The following is a 17,637-nucleotide window of genomic DNA, read 5'->3' on the forward strand; positions in this document are numbered from 1 at the left end:
CTCATCCAGCCTGCATCCAGGACAATGGTTACCCAGCGAACTCATGGGCTGCACTTTTGGACTGGACTAAATGGGTCGAAGTTTCTAATGGTTTGCAAAACGCCGGAAAACAAAGCAAATAAAACACACTGACACAAGAGGAAGTGGAAACTTTAAAAGGCCCCGTGCCATGGCAGTCCCAACGAGGGGTCTGCAGGAACAGCCGTGCAGCAAGTGTGCATTGGCAGAGGGGCACTCTTCAAACAGCTCTGACGGTTAAGGGGCTGTGCCTGGTGGCGACAAGGGAGTTTCAGTGACCACACAGGCCCAGCTGTGTTTCAGACTTTAAGGTGTAAAAATGCACCATCATGTAAAATCACAGCACGTCCTACACACTCGGTTCACGAATCACCTGCAAATTTATCTTGAAAACAAAATGAGCAAAATCAACCTGGTGCCCATGGTGGGAGAATCAAAGGAAACAGTTGTCCCAGCCACTTGTCTCAAGCAAGCTAATCGCCTATTGCTCTGTGCCTCAGTTTCTCCACATGAAAGGTAAGGATCAGGAGACCTTAAAGAGTGAGAAGTAATGAACAACAGTGACGTTTCCCGAAAACCAGGCCCTTCGAAGACCAGGGAGCCTGATGTGCCACGGTCCGGGGGAGTGCGACGCACCCGAGTGAGGCCGGCCGGCGCGGCGGAGTTACCTTCACGAACTGCACGTCGCTGAGGATGTGGACAGAGTAGTCGGGCAGGTACAGGTTGTTGCTGCCGCCGTACAGCTGCGTGTTGCTCCCTGCCAAGTCGCTGCGCTCGTGGCTCGGAGACTCGGAGCGATTCAAGCCGCTGCAGCGAGAAGGGGACCGGTTCACTGCGGATGGACAGGGAGGGGAGGAAGAGAGAAAAGGCGGGGCGGGGGACAGACATGGGAGAATGGAAGGGGGGAGACAGAGACAGGAGCTGTTTACTGAGGTCCCACGGGACCAGGGGGCAGTAGCAACACCGGGTGGCGGAAGGGGCCCTCTTGCTCCCCACCAGAGCCCAAGGAGGAGTGGAGCTGCTATTTACTCCTCTAGTGGGGGGGGGGGCACTTTCCTAAGACAGGGCCGCCTGGCTCTGCTGGATTCAGATGCTCCCCGGACCTCTGTAGGCGGCGCAGAGGGCTCCCACCGCCTCTCCGGTTTTGGTCTCCAGGTTAGGTGCAGGAGGACCCCGGTGCTGTCAGCGTGGCTTTCCACCCAGACCCTGAGGCCCTCGACCTCTGGTATTTTAGAGAAACTTCACCACAAACCTTATTTTAGAAAGCCCAAGGCCTTAGGCTTGCCCTATCCACCCTCTGTCACCGTACGGACAAGCAATCCTCACGCTGGTGATGCATTTCAGCCGGGACAGTGCAGGCCTGCCCAGTGTTGGCAGGGTCTGGGACAAGAGTACAAAGAGAGGCCCACAGAGCACAGGGATCAGTCTTTCCAAGCTATCAATCACAGTCACAAGCTGTGTTCCATCCTTGTCCTTGACAAATGCACATGGCAACTTGCCTCCTTCGAGTTCTGTGCCAGAGAACAGAGCTCAGGGTGAGGACAGCTGCCCCCACCCTTGGGCTTCTCATCCCCTTAGCTGCCCAGGGCTGTCTCAGTGGGGATTCCAGGATTCTGAGTTTCTGACGCATGGTCTGAAAGGAAGAACACGGGCTCCGGCTGGGTGCACCTCTGGCCCTGCATACTACTTGCTTCACAGAGGGGCAGGGTTGAAGGGGCCAACACAGGACCCCTGAAGTGTGGTCTCCACAGCAGGGCTCCCTCCTGCAAACACCTAATGGGGGGCTGGAATAACCCCCAGGTCTGCTGTCAAAGACCTAAATGCTTTGTCAAGTTCCTTCTGCATTTTCAAGAAACACTTTTTAGAAAGATTCATAAAAAAACTATTCAATCTCACTATCAGGGATATAAAAATTCAAATAATGCATTTATCAGATTGTCAAAATTAAACCATTTAAGGATATCAAGGGTTTTTGAGAGAATGAGGAATGTGATTCTCTCATATAGTTGAAAAATAATAAATATATGTAGCACATTTCCCAGGAATAATTGAATACATTCCTTAAAAAAGTACTGTGTCTGGGAATACAGTGGCAGGAATAACAATGGTTGTCACACACACGAAAGGAAGACCACATCACTTGGTTTCACAATGGACCTGATAGCTGTCCTGCCCCAGATCAACAGGAGAGGGTGCTGAAGGTGACCCTAGCGTTTCCTCAACCATGGGACAACCCCAGAGGGAGGGACAGCAGGCCTCTCCCACCCCCCTGCTTCCCAGTCAATGCCACTCTGTACTGGGGGGTGAGACCGAGAGGCCGCCAGTGTCTCGTAAAGCATGCTGGGTTCAGAGGGCTGCAGAGAATCTACTTCTTCATGGATCCTGGTCCTTGCCCCTTTAGGGTAGAACCCGGGGAATTGAATTCTGTCTCCTGAGATAACGCTGCCATCAATCCAAATATCTGATTAGCATCTATCTGGAGGAGTCATGCAGGATGCTATTTAGCTGCCAAGCTGTTACAGCCTGGCAAGCCACACAGCAGAAAGATTACAATACCAACAGTTGAAGAATTTCTCATTAGAAGCATAGTAATCACTATCTGGAGATGATTACAGAATTAAGGACTCCACTCCCATCTCCCCTTCTCAGCAAATGTCACTTCTAGCTGATACTTAATCGGAAACTTGGCAGTCACCTTGACTCCTGCCACGCCCAGTCTAGCCATCTCTGCCTCTGACACCATAGGCCCATCTGTCCATCTCTGTCTCCGGTCCAGTCCCGGTCACCATCACCTGCTCCTGAACCACACTTGGGTCTCCCACTGACATTCTGCTTTCATCTCAGCTGCCAGAATAACATTTTAAAAACACAAGTCAACTTCCTAGTGAATCTGAATGAAACCCAAATTACTTGCTCTGGACCCTAAAGCCCCCACGCCCTAGCCCCTGCTTTCCTGTGTGGTCTCATTTTGCTCCTGCTGCCTCACTATAGCCAATAGGCCTCCTTGGGCATCAAGGATCATGAAAGCTTCCCCCTACTGAGTAGGTGCCCTCCTTCTCCCTACTCCCACCCCAGCTGGTGGCTGCTGGCTTCTCAGTCATTACCTCTCATCTGAGATGTCACCTTCTCTGAAGACCCCGTCTGGCCACTCTAAGAAAATGCCCCTTTTTCCTCCCTCACTGCCCCCTGTGCATTTCTTCAAAGCCCTTTTCACAAGTGTTCACTAATTATACATCTGTACTTACTGGTTAGGCCTACTGAACTCAATTCTAAATTCATGAAAGCAAAGATTTTATCTTTCTGGTCATCATCACTGTATTCCTAGCACCTGGTACAGTGCCTGCTTAGAGCAGATACTCAGTTAAAAATGCATAGAACAGGGCCGGCGCCGTGGCTCAATAGGCTAATCCTCCACCTTGCGGCGCCGGCACACCGGGTTCTAGTCCCTGTCAGGGCGCCGGATTCTGTCCCGGTTGCCCCTCTTCCAGGCCAGCTCTCTGCTATGGCCAGGGAGTGCAGTGGAGGATGGCCCAGGTGCTTGGGCCCTGCACCCCATGGGAGACCAGGAAAAGCACCTGGCTCCTGGCTCCTGCCATCGGATCAGCGCGGTGCGCCGGCTGCAGCGGCGGCCATTGGAGGGTGAACCAATGGCAAAGGAAGACCTTTCTCTCTGTCTCTCTCTCTCACTGTCCACTCTGCCTGTCAAAAATAAAAAAAATGCATAGAACAGGGGTGGGCATTTGGCTTAGAGGTTAAGTCACCAGTTGGGACTCCCATATTCTATATCTGAGTGTCTGCATTCAAGTACTGGCTCGGCTCCCAATTCCAGCTTCCTGCTAACATGCACCCTGGAAGGCAGTGGTGATGGGTCAAGGGACTGGGACCCTGCTACCCATGTGGGAGACCAGGATTGAATTCCTGGCTCTCAGCTTTGGAAGGCTCAGCCCCCACCATTGTGGGCATTTAGGGGTGAGCCAGTGGTTAGAAGATCTATCTGTCCTATAAAATAAAATTAAAAAAATATAATAATTCAAAAAGCCCCTTAAAGAGATTTTATTTAGAATCTAGATTTTGTTTTTCAAAAAGGTTTCAGAACTCACAATTCATCCTGGAACCTGAAGTCAATCTGCAGAAGAGGCCAGGGGTGGCGGGACACTCCAGAAATGCAGCAGAAATGCAACTAGAATCCAAGGGCACCTAGAAGCCTTAGAACTTGGTCTGGTAATCTGAGAGAGGCTACAGGGTGCACGGGGATTCCGTTTATCTGTCCCTGTAATAAGAACCTGTGAAACAGGGGGACCTGGGGTCAGGCATCAAGGGTCCTATGCATCCACTGGGTGATGGGGACAGACCCTCTCCCAGGGTGACCATGGACTGGGAGGGACAATGATGGTGCCACAGAGGACAGTGAAGCACCATGGTGACTGTAAATGACAAATACTGGACAGAAAAAGGTGCTTTTCAGGCCTGACTCTGGTCCCTTGAAAACAAACTGATGAGTCTGAACCCACCTGTGATTGTTCTAGGGTGGTGTGTGGCAAGGCAAGTCCAGATTCTTTCCTTTAGGCTCACTGCTGTAGACAAGGGGGATGGGGTGGGGGTGGGGCAGGCAACTAGTACTGCGGGGGCTGGTGGTGGCATCTTTGGTCTTGCGTGGAATCTTGAAAACTACCTTATCCTGGTTGGTCAACTTTGACTCAGGTTGGACATGACCCAGAGGATAGAGCAGGGCCTGTCGCTCCGTTCCCCTGGGAAATCACCACCCCTCTTGATAGTCTTCTGTTTTGCCTGGCCTAACCTGGGCTCCACACACCCCATCCGTTAAGAACAACTCCGGATACATTCGTGGAGGACCACAGGCAAACAGAGCCCTATCTGATTTGCTAGCCTCCTTCCATTTAGAGAAACTTCTCCTGAGTCACTTCCACTCCTCACTGCAAACAGAGGCAACAAGCACATGCCGGCCTCCTCCCCCTCCCCTCAGCAAAACAAAACACTGTCTCATGGGTACCTCTCTGCTACTCACAGGGGCTCACCCGTCAAACACAAGCTACAGCACTATGGAGCTGGGAGGAGAAACATGTCTTTTATCTTTTTAAAGCAAAAATTCTGTTGAAGTTTGTTTATTCATAAAATCCTTGGTGATTCCCAATATCACAACTGTCCTACAAAGGTCAGATCTATAGAACCAACTTTAAAAGGAAAAGGAGTCCTCATTTTGCGACAAAGGAGGCCTCAGCTCATCAGGGCGTTGTGCAAGATCAGTGATTTTGTGCCCCAGAGCCTGACATTCCTCAATAGGTACGATGCTGATGACTTGGCATTTTGGTAATTGTGCACATGCACTCAGAGATTTCTGAGCAAGGCAAAATGGAAATGGAAAAATGCTTTTAATAAAAAAAGGAGAAGAAATCAGTAACAGACGAGTATCCCAGCAGCATGGCAAACTAGTTCAAGTTGTGTAATTCCCCTTGGCATTTCCTAAGAGCACAGAGGCACAGCGTGGGGGAGTGAAGCTAGGAGGACAATGCCGCGTTCAAGAAGGTCTGAAGGAGACAGTTCAAAGCGTGATGTGTAAAACCCACCATAGGGCTGATCAAAGGAGCTAGACCAGGCAGCCAACAGACGCTGCCTGCCCTGCTCCACTGTCACCTCCTCAGTTGGCTCTGGTGTGACTGAGAGGCAGGGAACACGACTTTCTGCTTTGGGTCCCCAACTGCTGGAGAAGTGTCGTGGACTTCATTCCTGCAGCCATCGAGGCATGGTTTGTAGGAGATACCTGTCCTGGTTGGGTACTTGGCACTACTGAGGTTGGGTGGAGAAGACAGGGAGACAGAACTGGATGTGGGATGGGAGACAGTGTAGAAGAGAATTTTACACTGGTATTGAGGCTCGATGGAATGACAGGAAGGGGCCCCAAAGCCCACACACAGCTCTGGGTCTCTTGCTTCTCTGGTGATGTCTTTACCCAGGGAACCTTCACACCCCTATCCTGGAAGCCTGGAAGCAGGACCCAAGACACAGAGGTAGAATGCCTACTCCTCTTCTCAGTATGAGGATTTGAAGGCAAGGAGGGTTTGGTGGCTGCCTGCCTACATCTTTTGGAACATCAGGGAAGGATGGTGGAAATGGCCTCCCTTGGTCATGGTCACTGTGGCATGGGCCATCTGTGTTCTCCAATTCAGATGGGGAGTTTAATTCCATAGGCTTGTAAGAGGTACACACTAGCATTATTAAAATTCATCATCCTGTAGTAATATTCAACATCAGAAAACCAAATGCCAAAAGCCAGCCAGAGCAAAGCTACAATGTGAACTCTGCAAGTCAGCCCAACTTAGGCTCCCAGATGAACTTGCTCACATTACACGGAGCTTTAATGATTCCCAAATGTTCGCTACACAAGAGCCAACCCCGAGGAATATTCCCACTTGCCACTTTTGAAAAGTAAAACAATTATTCTGGGGACTCTCTGCATATTCTGAGAGAAAACTCTCATTGTCATTGACCTCAAAGCACACTGTGGATGGACAGTTGTGCATTGGAAACGATCCCTTGGTTCTGACATTTCTTCTGTGCTTTGTGGATTGGGAAGGATTGTCGTGGGTCCTCTCAATTATCTTCACCATCAGGACAGGGAAGAGGGAATTAACGCAGGGAGAAGGCATGACAACTGCAGTGGGTCTGATCAGATGGTTCACTTTTAAATGAAATTTCAGTTGGCTAATTACACTGCGCTCTGAAGATAATCCACAGAGCACTCTGCTCTCCTTATTACAACTGAGTCTCAGACACACAGGAACTCCCTGCGGATACTGATTTGTACTCAAACAATAGGTTTGCAGTGTTTGGTGCAGGGACCCCTGTGAGCACCAGATTCATTGGCAGGCTGCTTACAAAATGCAAATAAATCTCAGCCCTCTAGGGGGCACAAAGTGCTTACGTTCAGAGGTGCAGCGAGGGCAGGGTCCAGACTTGGATGCCAATCCCTCCCCCTCTGATACAGTTTCTCAACAATAATTCATCTCTATCTCCCGTGGTAGCTGTGGAGGTTAAATAAAAACAATAACAGAGTTCTTCAAGTTAAAGGCCCTAGTGATTCACAGTATTTATCTTTTTCCCTGGGTAAGATGGGATTGAGATGTACTACATATGGTAATTATTGTATCAGGATCAGAAACCAAACATGGGGCCAGAAGGTGCCCAGGACTTCTTCCCACGAAACCCCAGAGCTCTGAGGCTTCTTCTGGTGATATGGAACAGAGACTTGAGTGGCAGGGGGTCAACTCATTGCGCAGGTCCTGGGAGGTCACCCGGTCACCGAGAAGGCTGTATGCTTGGCTGTGGATGAGACCCGATGGAAGACGGAGGTGAGGAGGGGGCAAAGGAGAAGGAAGCTGCTCCCCACCTCCATTTCCTCCCACTGTGCCTGTCACTGCTCCACCGAGGGCGGGAAGAAGCTTGACACTTTTTCACCAGGGAAGCAAGAGACCCTGCGCATGGCACCAGCCAGGGTTGGGCCAGAAGTCTCGCCACCTGCTGAAGAACGAGCCACTTTAATCCCTGCCTGACCCTGCGCTAACCACGAAGTCGTTCACTGATGGGCTAGAATTTACCTTCTTCAGAAGACTGGAAAGGTACAGTGAATTAGGTCATCAAGTTAACTAAAGGTTCATTAAAAAGGAAAATATATTCTTGCTAGATCCCTTTTGTTGAAAATCTTTTAAAAATGTGTGTCCTCCCTCTCCTGTGGAATCCTCACAGCATACGCCTGGCCTTCCCCCAGCCTCCCTGTGTGCGAAGGACCTTGAACGCCCATGATGAAGTCATTTCTGATTTTGCTGGCACGTGGGAGTGGACCATTTGGCTGGTGAGGGCACCCAATGGCATCACATCAACTGTATTTTCCAGTAATCATCACGAAGGCGTGTGCTCTCACAAAGCAAGAAAACATCTTAGTGGAAAAACACCATCAAGTGAGAGGAAGCACACTGGTGAAAAGGTAGTTAACTTGTCTTAGGAAAACAAAAATGCAAAAGAGACAGTCTTTGATGGAAAAATGTGATCTGAGAGAAAAGAAGTCAACATAAAAACTTGTGAAGTCGCAGATTTGAAGGCTGGAGGTCTCAGAACACAGCCTTTTTGAATGTTGAGGGCCTATCACATAGGCAGCAAAACACAACGGAACTCTTGATGACAGAGGATATAATGGGGCCTTAAAACTGGGACAAGGGACATGGATGTAGGGAATATAGGAAGTTGGGTTGTGTGCTAACTGCCGGGCAATTTAACAAATAAGCTCCTGCCTTGGTCATTACTTGCTCTATGAGCATCAGAGATCAACCTCCAGAGAAGAGAATAATATAACCAGCTATTTGATAGTTCAGATTTATTTCATTCTACTCAATTGAGTTACCGTGCAGCTCCACAAGGAGCTACTTTACGTGATTAAAAAGAAATCCAGTAACTTTCATTTAATTAACAAGAGGTTAAGCCTAATGAAAAGTTGATTTGGAAATTTTAAATACAGCATCCTTCATATGAACAGACCACAGGGAATACGATGATCACATCTGAACACTCCGAGGAGGGTGAGGATGGGCCAGTGGTTAGCTAAGGGCAGGGGCCACACTGACGGGAAGGTGCAATTAGAGTCAGTAGGAATAAGGCACAACATCGCACAATTTCTTCCTATTTTTCTCCTGCTGACTCCTCATCCCCCAAATGATGAGGGAAAGCTCCCATTGCCGCTCACTCCCACCGTTTTTCCATGTACTCAGATCTGGGAGGCAAATTCATAAAGGATGCCACAGAACCAGCAACGCCTGGGCTGTGTGTGCACAAGAGCATTGCTCATGAGACACACTGTGCCTCAGTCATGGGCTTGCCTGTTGGCAGAGGGTAACTCTCACGCAGGACGGTGACCAAGACCAAAGACTTCCTGCAAACCACTTGGATTTACAGAGACCCGAGACACCCACGCATGTTTACCTGGGGATCCTGCCAGGGAGTCCCCTCTGCTGAAGGCGGAGGTACGAGACACAGAGACAGGCACTAAAGAGTCAGGGGCCAAGGATTTGTGAGTTGCAAAGGGGGAGATAAACACAAAAGGAGAGAGACAAAGAGCAAAGCCGGTGAGACAGTCTGTTCCTGGATCCTCACAGCATCACATTTCTCTGCAAAACGGGATCTTGCCTCGGAAAAAACCCGGGGATTGGGTCCTCTTACAAAGTCACTCCCCAGAAAGACAAGAAAATAAAATGGACCTTGCCGAAGGTCACCTGCAAACATGTCCCACTGTCTCAGAGGAGATCAGAGATGCCAATCGGAAGGCCAGGTAGTGCCCTCCTGGGGAGCGTGTGGGCAGCACTCTGGGGGCCCAGCACTGCCTTCCCACCAGGCTCTCCCAGCTGCTCAATAGCACTTGGGCCCTTGAAAGTCAAGTGTGAGGCCCTGCTAGGGGCATCCTTGCAGAAGCTGGCTCCTATCTCGGACTTCTAGGTGCTCCTCCGTGATCACAGTGCTGGCGAGAAACTGTGCATTGCTAGAGGACCGGGACACAGGAAGGGCAGCATTCTAGCCCTTTGAATGTAATCAACTTGGTGGATTACATCATCATCCCTTCTTAGCAAGTACCGGTGCTCCAAAGCATCTCTCTCGATCCCTCTTTCTTCTCTGTCTCAACAGAATCACTGAAATGGTGTTGGCTATCATCTGGGACCAAGTGGGTAGAGTGTGTAGGGCCACTCTGGCCTTTTCCCATCTTGACCCTAATCAAGTGGTGATTCTGCATGGGAATCCATCTTCACCTGTCTTAGGAGATCATTCTCAGAGTACCTTTCAAGGAAGGCAGTGAAGCCGGTATGCACATGATGGCACAGTGAACTAGGCGGCTTCCACTCTCTTATTTGCAGCAACAGATGATTTGATCTGAAATTATCAATATATGCAAGGGAGCAAGGTGGGATGCTTCATACCTATCCGATCGTCACTTACTCTGACATGAGGTTTTAATGGATGTTTGAATGGGCCTCTAATATTGTAAGGCACATTGGAGTAAGTAAACCCCACAGTTTCAAGAATAATCATAGCTGTTCAATTAAATGTATACACCATCCGACAGAAGACTTGCTCTCTCCTGCTGCAAGCCTGTGTGACCCTGATCTCAGGCAGGTTTCCTCCAGAGTGCCAGGCTCACCTTAGTACTTCTGGCTTCCCTGGCAATCAGAACCACAATAAATAAGACAGTGCAATTGTGTTCTCTTCTCTTCACACAGAAAAGTTGGAGACCTCCTTGAAACCTTAAGTTCAACCTGGAGGCATAGATCACAGAGCCAAGGTTCTGGCAAATCCATCACTTCACTTCTCAACTTCAAAGGCTGAATAAGCTACAGGCTAGCTTCCAGGACAGCGGGAGTTTGCTAGGCCAAGGACTACAAGAGTTTATTGCCTTGTGGGTTAGGCATTAGCTTCCCTTCCACCTACAAGTGGAGGTTCTTGGCAAGTGCAAGATGCTGGGTGGGGTTCTTGGGCTGAGCATCCTCCTGGGACAATCATGGGGTGCGGCCAGCCTTTGAGATTATTTCACACTTCACTAGGTAGGGAGTCCTTGGAGGAGGATGAAAAATGTCTTTATACCCTTCTGGATAATAATATTTCCTTTCCCTCTGGAATACTTATAAAGGTGCATCAGAAATGTGGGGAGGGAGAGAGTTCAATGCTTCCTTTCACCTGTTTTAAAAGAGAGATCAAATTCTACAGGACTTGCAGGTTACTCCTGTCTAACTGATCAACTGAAGGGTCTTGATAGAACTAGGGACAGGAAGGAAAGGAAGACCTCATGTAATATCTTCCTTCTACTTAGATTTTTCTTTCAAAGAAAGGTTATCAAATTGGGTGGGCTGGGAGACTTATGTATTCCTTCTTCTACCTCTTTTGATCTTCTGGAATGGGCAGAACAGGGCCACATTTCTACATAAGCTATCTCAGTCCCAGGAGTAGTTCCTAGTGTGATGGAAGGTGGGAATCTCCTTTAGGAACAAAGGCGTTCCACTGGCTGGTTTCTCACCCATATTGAGTTCTGACACCAAGCACCGATACTCCCTTCATCAACCCTGATCGAGATTTGTTGGGTTACATCAGTCTGATAATGCACCAGGGCCTTTTAATTTTACAGATCTCCTTCAACTTGAGTTCTACCTCTTCAGTGTGGGTAGGCACTTAGACATCATTGTAGCTGTGTGCTGGGCTAGGACGTGAAATTAATCACATTATAAATTGCCCTGCTACTTCCATATTGCATTCTAGAACATGGTGGCTCTAAAATCTGTGTTTTATTGTGCTGTGTGAACTAGTCAGGCCACTGGGATGCATCCATGTAAGTCACTAACCTGCTGCATGGTTTGAAGCAAGTCATTTCTTTAGTGTCTGGTGTTAAAATGGCATCGACCTTGCTGTGCTCCAAGGACTGTGATATCACATTCTGGGACCCTCTGATAAATCCCAATATAAAGTACCATGTTAAAAATACCCCACTTGGCTTTAAAGCGGCCACCATAAACACTAACAGCTGAGAGCAATGCAATATTCAGACCAGTGAATCAAGAAGAAATCTGCAGAAATAATTCTGGCTCACACTTTCATCACAAGAAATGTCATGCCCTATAAACACAAGTGCAGTAACCGCACAGGAGGCAGGGAGAAGGCACAGCACAGAGGGGGACGAGCAGACTGGCCATCAGCCCCGTGCCAGCCCCACCAGCAGCATGCACAGCCAGCTGGCAGCCACCACTCCGCCAGCTGGGAGGGCGTGAACAAAGAAAGAGAAGCAGATAAGCAATATACCGCACCAGCCCGGGGCTTACATCCCCAAATCTTGTGGTCCACGTCCTACTGAGGACAAGCCCCACAGACACAGTAATAGCACATGAGGGTTTTTGGTTAAAGGCAGGGAGGTGAATCATCACTGTGGAGAAGGAAAGCCTGGACTTTCACCCAGCAAAGCACACACCTTCCCTAGCAGATGGCAGTAAGTGGGGCCTCCACTCACAACCACCCTGCTCATCTCCTTTCCTAGGGTTCACCACTTGCATGTCAGCAGAGAAGCCACAGGAAACATTGCAGACACATAGCACCTAAGTCCCTAGGGTCGGGGGTACCTGGCAGAAAGCAGTGTTCCTGGCAGAGTGTTACAAAGAGGCTGCCAGCATTTGTGCTAGCCCCATCCCAGGCTCAAGGTGCCTGGTCCAGGTCCCCAGAGTGGGCTGAGGCAGCGCTGTGACAGGGAGGACGAGGAAGGGGCTTGAGGAATACATACGAAAGACAGAGGATCCAGCCAGGCTTCCAGCCTTCCGTACATCATTATCTAAGGAGAGAAAGATACAGTCTCAGAGGCAAGTCCGAAAACACACCTTCCTATGGGAATCTCCCCTCTCCCACTCCACCCATAGCACCAGTTAACTCTAAAAACCGGGCAATCAAATGGAAGGGTAGAAACCAGTGTAAAAAGCCAAAGAAACTTGCATTTTCATGCTAAAACAAATCATTCTCTACTGTGAACACTTGCTAATGTGATTGCTTTTTCCTACTTAAGTTTTATCACCTTTTAAAAAAGATTTATTTTTTTGATTTATTTATTTATTTATTTATTTTTTGACAGGCAGAGTGGACAGTGAGAGAGAGAGACAGAGAGAAAGGTCTTCCTTTGCCGTTGGTTCACCCTCCAATGGCCGCCGCGGCCGGCGCGCTGCGGCCGGCGCACCGCGCTGATCCGATGGCAGGAGCCAGGAGCCAGGTGCTTTTCCTGGTCTCCCATGGGGTGCAGGGCCCAAGCACCTGGGCCATCCTCCACTGTACTCCCTGGCCACAGCAGAGGGCTGGCCTGGAAGAGGGGCAACCGGGACAGAATCCGGCGCCCCGACCGGGACTAGAACCCGGTGTGCCGGCGCCACAAGGCGGAGGATTAGCCCAGTGAGCCGCAGCGCCGGCCGATTTATTTATTTGAAAGGCAGAGTAACACACACACACACACACACACCTTCCATCCGCTGATTCATTCCCCAAATAATTGCAACAGCCAGGCCAAAGCCAGGAGCCAAGAACTCCATCAGGGTCTCCCTTGTGGGTGGTAGGGGCCCAAGTGCTTGAGCCATCACCTGTTGCTTCACAGGCACATCAGCAGGGAACTGGATCTGAAGCAGAGCAGCCAAGACTTGAACCATATGGGATGCCGGCTTAACCTGCTGTGCCACAATGGCGGCCTCTTTTTGTCACTTTTTTTCTTAAGCACAAACCCTGGGTGAAAATTGATTTTTTATACTCACTTTGAAGAGGAGAAAAACCAAAGCCAGGCAAGTTAAATGGCTTGTCCAACGTCCATTACAGGAGTCAAGACTTGAACCCACATGCTTTTTCTACAACATTCCATTGCTTCTCCAGCAAGTGGAGAAGTGGCTTGGAAACGGGAGTACCTGAGCAAGCAGTGGTCATGATGGCCGGGACACCATAGTAGGTGAAGGCTCCATTCTCGAAGCGAAGGCCTTCCTTTCCAACCTCCACCTCTACTTTCCCCTGGAGAAAGAAGAAGTGTGCGAAGGGTCTATTTGAGCATGACGAGGATCCTAAGCACTTCTGCTGTTCTCATCAGAGGGTAATGTTAATTCTGTCTAGATTTACGTTTCATAAGCAGAACCTCCAACTTTGGTAGCTCTTTGCAGTAAATTCATTGCTTCATTGTTCATAAAGCAGCATCTGGTTATGAACAACCACGATTCTTTGAAATGATGACACAGGTCCAAGTACCAGCTACGGCCTCAGAAACTGCCACTGATTTAGTCTAAGATTAGACTCTCCATCTGAGATAAAATACAATGTTTTCACCAGTAATAATGACAGCTTAAGTGTGGTATTGAGTGTTTGTCTATGGGGCTGGTGCTGTGTTATATGCACTGCACAGAGTCTTCTTCAGTGAGCCTCACAACCATATGGGGATTGTACTGTTTTCACCCACAGTTTACAGAGGAATCGATTTTGAGGCTCACAGAGGATAAATAACCTGGTCAAGCTTCATCAAGAAATGGTAATATGGGAATTTAAAATCTAGATCTGTACAATTTCTGAGGTTACTCTCTTGCTGCTACATCCTATTCCCTCCACATTTTATTTGAAAACTTAAGTTTACATTCAGCAAAAGGCAGTGTGTTGTATGTGTTTATTACATTATATAAACAGTGTAGCAGGACCCTTCTCTGTTTCCAACAGTGAAGTACGCGAAGTCACTTCCTTGAGGCCAGCTGGAAGGATATACGGGAGGCAAATGAGAGGCTGAGCAGACAGGCTGGAGGTGGACTGTAGCAAACAGAGGTCGTTTCTAAGTTAATGTGCGTTTCATCAAGATTGTAAACCATCCCTTTATTTAGAGTCCGCAAAACTCTGCTGGGAAGAGACAGAGGATCAGCAACAGAGCTAATGGAGCATCTAGGACAGGGCACAGCAGTGCTATGAGCTGGAACCATGCCTGACTCTTATTGAACACAGGCCTGTCCAGGCAGCCAAGGCAGAAGGTGATCGCCCTGATGCGAGCATCGGAAGATGCTGTACTTCTTTCACTCGGTCATTTTTCCCTTCCCAGTCCTCGTAAAGGAGGAAATACTCATGTTCTGGAGAGGCTGCAATGTGGCACCCAGAGAACAGGGTGGTGAGACTTCAGCAGAAGGAAGGGCTTCAAGAATTGTCTAAAGTGCAGGAGGCAGTGGGCAGTTTCATTCTGGGGGATGTTCAAGCGAAGACAAGGAGGTATTATGGAATGGAAGTTCAAAAGCAGAACCTCTCTGCTGCAGAAGTACTCACCACACCCTACCCCAAACACTGCTGAGTGATCAGAATAAATGCTGTCAAAGATCCTGCCACTCCCAGGACTCCAGTCTTCCACGTCTGCACCCCTACTGTGGGTTATGCAGAAATGTCCACGCCAACTGGCCTTCCTTGAGGGAGTCATGGCGATTCCTCTTCACCGTGGCCATGGTTTCATCCTGCCCCCAGAAGTGCCCTTATGTTCCCACCTACCTGCAGAAGCAGCACAAAGTAGTCCACGGGGCGGTTGCGCTGGTAGAGGTAGTGTTCTGGGGCCTTCTTGTTCTTCTCATCAAACTTCAGCTCCTGGATCACGTTGGGATGTTTCAGGAGCCGGAGCAGGATCTTCTCCGAGAGGTACAGAGACTTAAAGGGCTCTACTTCTAGGCAAGAGTCGGGGAAAGTAGGAATCAGCACCTCCTGTGTCCACCCGTTCCCCGCAGTGGCAGCTGGCAGGAGCTAGAGTGGGTAAAACGGGGGCTGTGGCTAGCATCACTCCCATCATGCTACTGGGCACCAAGCTGCAGGGCTTCTGAGGCATCTTTGGGGTTGGCAATCTTAAACCTAAGTGTGCATCCCTCTGGACAAGTGTTTCCCTGTATGTGCATCTCAGGAGGGGCAGGTCAGCATTTTGGAAATGTCAGTTTGTTACTAATTTTCTCTTTGATTTTAAAGTTGGGCATAGTAACTAAGTCATTTGAACAAGAAATGTATAACTGAGTGAAATACAGAGACTTATTCTGGCTTATGTATGAGACATACACCTATTGAATGAAATGAAATCCCAAGAAATGGAGACAGGTCATTCTTTATGTGAGAAGTTGTCAGTAAGGTGAGACTTCACTACATCATACTTACATAGGATCACTATGTATGTATTCATCATTATAAATTTATATTATTATATCAAACAGATTCAAGTGCAGCTATCTGCCCTAGAAAATCAGGCAGAAGTTACAAGAAATCCATGTTCACAACTACAGAACATGTTGAAAACCCTTTTTTAAAGAAAACTCATCTTGAAATTTTCTACTTATCAGCACCTGGAACAGTTCCAGCACTCCTACTATACTCAGCACATCTGTGTTAGAGTTGTCGCGTGTTGAGCCCAGTGACAGATATGGTCACTGTGGGGCAGCACATGCCTTAGCATGGATGAGAGAGGCTCGGAGGGTTCAAAGATAAACTCTACCTCCTCACAAGGCGTTTACCCATGGAGTCTCTCATCATTTTTTCTTGCTAAAGACCCCAAGATTCACAGTCCACTTCTGTATTTTCAGAACCCTTGTGGGCATTGGCCCCTAGGGTCTTGTTGTTGTGTAGGAAAATGACTTTCCTGCCCAAATACTTGGGGCACCCCACCAATAACAGGATGGGCTTGGCCTCAGGCTCCAGCCAGGAAGTGAGTGGAGGAAGGGGAAAGCACATCCGTGGTTTCTTTAGCACTTTTCTGAAGAGGAAGAACAAGTTGAGTTGTTCCCACTTCAGTCCCTAGACGGTCAGGTCCGGGCTGCACATGACAGCGTGCGACATCTGCTACCCTCTGTGAGGCAACTTCCTTCCCAGAGCAGTGGTTCTCAGAGCCAGCTGCAAGTTGGAACGAGAGTGGAAGGCACTGACATCTCTGGTCCACTAGAGATTCTGCTTCAACCGCACTGGAGACTCAGGGGGCCGGGGCAGGGTCTTACCTGTGGCCATGAAGCGGTGTGTGGCCAGCAGGAGCTGGGGTGAGATCTTCACCCTGATCTCGGAGTCGGAGAGCTTAAACAAGGAGAAGTCATGCCGCTTCCTCTCCCGGTGCGGGACCCGCTGCTTCTTCCGATTGTCGGCTGTAGGGTCACAGGGGACAGGTGGCAGCTATCTCAGAATCACTGTTGGTCTTTGGAGGTTTTCCCAGAGTCACATAGGACAGGGAAATCCTCTGGGACCACACACACATTTCTGCAGGGTCGAGCACAGGTGACATGGCCACACCTCTTTCCTAGGGAGTGGAAGGATGTTGCAGAGGGATAGAGATGGCTATCTCTCTAGTGGGAGATGGCTCTAACCAACTCAGGTTAGCTACACTTAGGTGGTAACAGTGAAAAAACTGGAGTGGGTCTCCCGGGTCCAAGGTGCTAGGACTCCCCCACCGTCTAGCTGTGTAACATCTAAACATCAGTTTCTGTTTGCCTGAAGCTATATAGAGGCTGACGATAGTTAGCAACAGCTTTCCTACTCATCCCATGCAGTTATTATGAGACTACAACCAGAAACTACCATGAAAGTGCTTGCACAAAGTCACACACACAGGAGGTACTTGCATTCCTTAGCATCAAGGGGGTTGGTGGGTCCCAGTGCTTCCCTATCCCCAGAACTGAGCTCACCTGGTCTCTCTCTGCTGATTTAAACCAGGGTCTGAGTGGTACCAGAGGCCATACAAGGGATGAGAACAGTCACCTCTCCTGCTTCAACCCCAGGCCCTCCACGGGGGGAGAATGGAGGGAAATATGGGGAAGAAGGAAAGAAATAGGAATGGACCTGTAATCTATGAAGGTGAGCAGGGGCCTGCGGCATGGCCTGGAACCCCCAAGAGCCCGTATATTGGGTATGTGATTATTGACTGAAAAATTTTTTTCCCAATTTAATTTGCTGTGGGGAGTTTTTCCATGGACATTTCTCTTTTGGCTTCCCTGAATTTTGCATAAAAAATTGAAACTGCTGGCCTACCTCATCTGCTTTTAGGGGAACTTGGGGAGGGATTTGAGTTTTTCTCTAGACTTGACCAGAAGA

General features: G+C 49.0%; 1 protein-coding gene across 7 annotated transcripts in view; it reads right to left on the reverse strand.

The window, feature by feature from the left end:
• The window catches only part of CNNM1 (cyclin and CBS domain divalent metal cation transport mediator 1), a 65,808-nt gene that overhangs the window by 16,217 nt on the left and 31,954 nt on the right, over positions 1–17,637 (reverse strand). For 4 of the 7 annotated variants that reach the window (XM_051824062.3, XM_051824066.3, XM_089314558.1 and 1 more), the window contains exons 3-8: positions 16,554–16,694; positions 15,079–15,248; positions 13,485–13,584; positions 12,332–12,379; positions 9,007–9,069; positions 687–850 (exon numbers count right to left, since the gene is read on the reverse strand). In XM_051824062.3, coding sequence (XP_051680022.1) covers positions 687–850; positions 9,007–9,069; positions 12,332–12,379; positions 13,485–13,584; positions 15,079–15,248; positions 16,554–16,694 — 686 coding nt within the window. The remainder of the gene's footprint in view (positions 1–686; positions 851–9,006; positions 9,070–12,331; positions 12,380–13,484; positions 13,585–15,078; positions 15,249–16,553; positions 16,695–17,637) is intronic. The other 3 variants (XM_051824065.3, XM_008270319.5, XM_051824063.3) reach the window with 2 other exon arrangements.

Source organism: Oryctolagus cuniculus, chromosome 15, assembly GCF_051225735.1.
Source record: "Oryctolagus cuniculus isolate XC-2025 breed Fujian yellow rabbit chromosome 15, ASM5122573v1, whole genome shotgun sequence".
Lineage (NCBI taxonomy): Eukaryota > Metazoa > Chordata > Mammalia > Lagomorpha > Leporidae > Oryctolagus > Oryctolagus cuniculus.